At 38.5% G+C, this 2,654-nt stretch overlaps 1 protein-coding gene across 1 annotated transcript; it reads left to right on the top strand.

Moving 5' to 3' along the window:
* Positions 1-240: 240 nt before the first annotated feature.
* LOC149947633 (uncharacterized) lies at positions 241-1,871 on the top strand. Its single transcript, XM_090170605.1, has 4 exons — positions 241-338; positions 1,149-1,266; positions 1,334-1,436; positions 1,502-1,871. Exons 1-4 carry the CDS (start codon positions 332-334, stop codon positions 1,784-1,786), a joined length of 513 nt encoding a protein of 170 aa, XP_090026731.1. The 5' UTR covers positions 241-331; the 3' UTR covers positions 1,787-1,871.
* The last annotated feature ends 783 nt before the right edge of the window (positions 1,872-2,654 follow it).

Below are 2,654 nucleotides of genomic sequence, written 5' to 3'. Positions count from 1 at the left end.
ACGCCACAGTACCGTAACGGAATTTGAAATTGTACGGGGGGTACAGTGGCTCGTCGTGTAATGAAAGTTTCATGGAAACAACTCATAAAAAATGGAGCGCATTATGTCATTACAACAAGGAGACACCTCGTGGCACGCCTAGAAAGCAACCACTGATCGATGCAAACAATTGCACGCGCGAGGAAGATGCGCGTGACAACGCGTGTTTTCAACGCTCTACGGGTTCCAACAACTTGAAATTACGAGTTTCAAGTATTAGAAGCGAACGCTTCCAAGAGTTCGGCGAGCACATTTTCCGTCAGCGGGGCTCATTTTACGATAAAGGACAGACATGACAAGTAATTTTCAATTTGTATCTTTCAATTTAGTAGTTATATGAGAAACTTCTGCGTAGAGTTTGCAAGTTATCTCCCGACTGGTTAAAGGGGTTTTCTCCGAGCTCTTCGGTTTCCCCTTCCATAAAAACTTGTTCAGGTTAACGGTAATAGTTAGTGTAGGGAGCTGTTGGCTCGCGTGGCTTGAAGGGCTTGCAACCACCCTATACGCATTGTAACCCGGCCACCTGAATTAATGGCTTTAAAAATCGCTCGATGACTTAGGCCTAAGGTGGTGCCTTGGGTATTAGCCTAGCTGATTATTATTATTATTATTATTATTATTACTTATACGCACCTCAGGATGTTTTAACTAGCACGTTGTAGAAGAAGAAAAATTAAAATTAAATTCAAAATCACTTTCCGTTGATCACAAAATATTGTTGATAAAATTTAAAAAATATATAAATATTTTGGATGAAAACCTCTACGCTAGAAAAACCGATTAGTTGTTTCCAGCTAGGAGCAACAAACACAAGGAGAACGCAGCTAGTCTTTAAGACAGTGCTGTGTACAAATTTCATTGGACGAGCCTTTACTCTGAACGTTTTACGGGCAGGGGGGAAGACAATTTCCGAATTTTCTCCTTCTAACCAATGAAAACTGTACACAAGAAAATCGACGACTCTTGACGGGTTGCGTTCTCCTTGGGTGGGGTGGGGTGCTGTGTTTGTTGCTCCTAGTTGCCAGCATGATATTAGAATATTACAAACGCAATCAAAGTATTTAAGACACCAATTTCTTTTTTCGCTTTCACCCTGCTTTCAATGAAAGGAAAAAGTGAAAGTATGCCCATCGAGGCCACGATTGCTATATCGGTGGTCGGTGGCGGCATCGCATTGGTCGTGATCATTGTCATGATAGTTGTACACGTGCGAGGGAAGAAAAAACAGTGAGTATAGTCATCGCGATAGCGTCATAAACTTCCGACCTATCGTTCATTCGCTGAAAATGTTCAGCTCTAAAATAGAGAGTATGAAGGGGGCGGCGAATCGTCGGAGCGACAACCCGATGGGCAAATCGTGGAGAGAAGAGGCCAACGCGAAACATTCTTTTAATATGGTGATGCGTTATAAACAAACATATCCGCTTTGAAATTGGTCGTTTACCGACATTTGTCGTTTCAGAGCAAGACTGAAACGCCACCTGGAAGTTCAATGATGGTCAACAAGCAGCACCTTCTTCTACCGCCCACTTCCGACGAGCAGAATCACTTCGGTTATAGTCCAAATTTCATCAGACAAATCAAAGTCCACGATCGGCCTCCGTCTAACGTAGCTCTTGAAGGGGCAAATCCAGACGAGACTACGAGGTCCAGGAAAATAAAGTCCCTTATAGACGACGATTATTTATTCGAAGACGAAGATTGGGACAATGAAAAACAATTGTCGGCTCAAAACCAAAAATACTAATTAGTAACCAGCCAAATGCAAACTGTCACAATAACTGTCCAAACCTTTATCCGTGTGCGTTCGTGTACATCCTTAAGCTCAACTAAAATCCAAACCAAACTCGTAAACACTCACGGCCTTCTGAATGTGCCTTACCTAACCTTTTTCTACCGCGTCATTTCGTAACGAACCCAACTTTTCTACCTTATTAACTTTCTACGTTTAAATAAATCGGCTGAACGATTTGTAGCAGTCTCGATTAATTTTTAATTTTTATATAAAAATCATATTTTTAACCGCGAAGTCAAAGAAATTCGACAATTTGAAAACTAAAAGAAAACTTTTAAATAAAAATTTTAAATTTCCTTTTTTTTTAATTATTTTTTTGGAAATTATATATTTGCAAAACGATACTTCCACTAATTAGAAAACCAACCCGTTAAATTTTTCTGACTTTCTAAATGTGCCTTAACGTTTACTTTTCTCTGTCAGGGCGTCCTAAAATACCAAATTGTTAAACGATATTTCCGTACAGAAAACCAGTCTAAGTTGTAGTCTGGAGACGATCTGTAAGGTAAATTTTAATTAAACAAAATTATATTCGTTTTATACGTATTTCTTCAGTTTCAACATATGATTAACATTTCAATTAATTTGGATGTCACTCCTACTATCAGTTTTCCAGAAGTTATTTTTGTTTTTACTGTCGTTGTACTTTTTTTAAAATATTCAAAATGGTTTTTAACGTTTCTTTTTGCAAACGAAATTAAAAAGAGACCAATTGTAGCTTTATTCACTTCAGCTTCATTAGGTTTTTGTTATTACAGTTAAAGGTGTCACAATTCATTATTTTAGGCTAATAATAAAAGCGACGTGAGACCCAAAAGTG

The sequence above is a fragment of the Leiobunum rupestre genome, chromosome 4, assembly GCF_980474605.1.
Source record: "Leiobunum rupestre chromosome 4, qqLeiRupe1.1.hap1, whole genome shotgun sequence".
Classification (NCBI taxonomy): Eukaryota; Metazoa; Arthropoda; class Arachnida; order Opiliones; family Sclerosomatidae; genus Leiobunum; species Leiobunum rupestre.
This window is presented reverse-complemented; position numbering and strand designations above follow the sequence as displayed.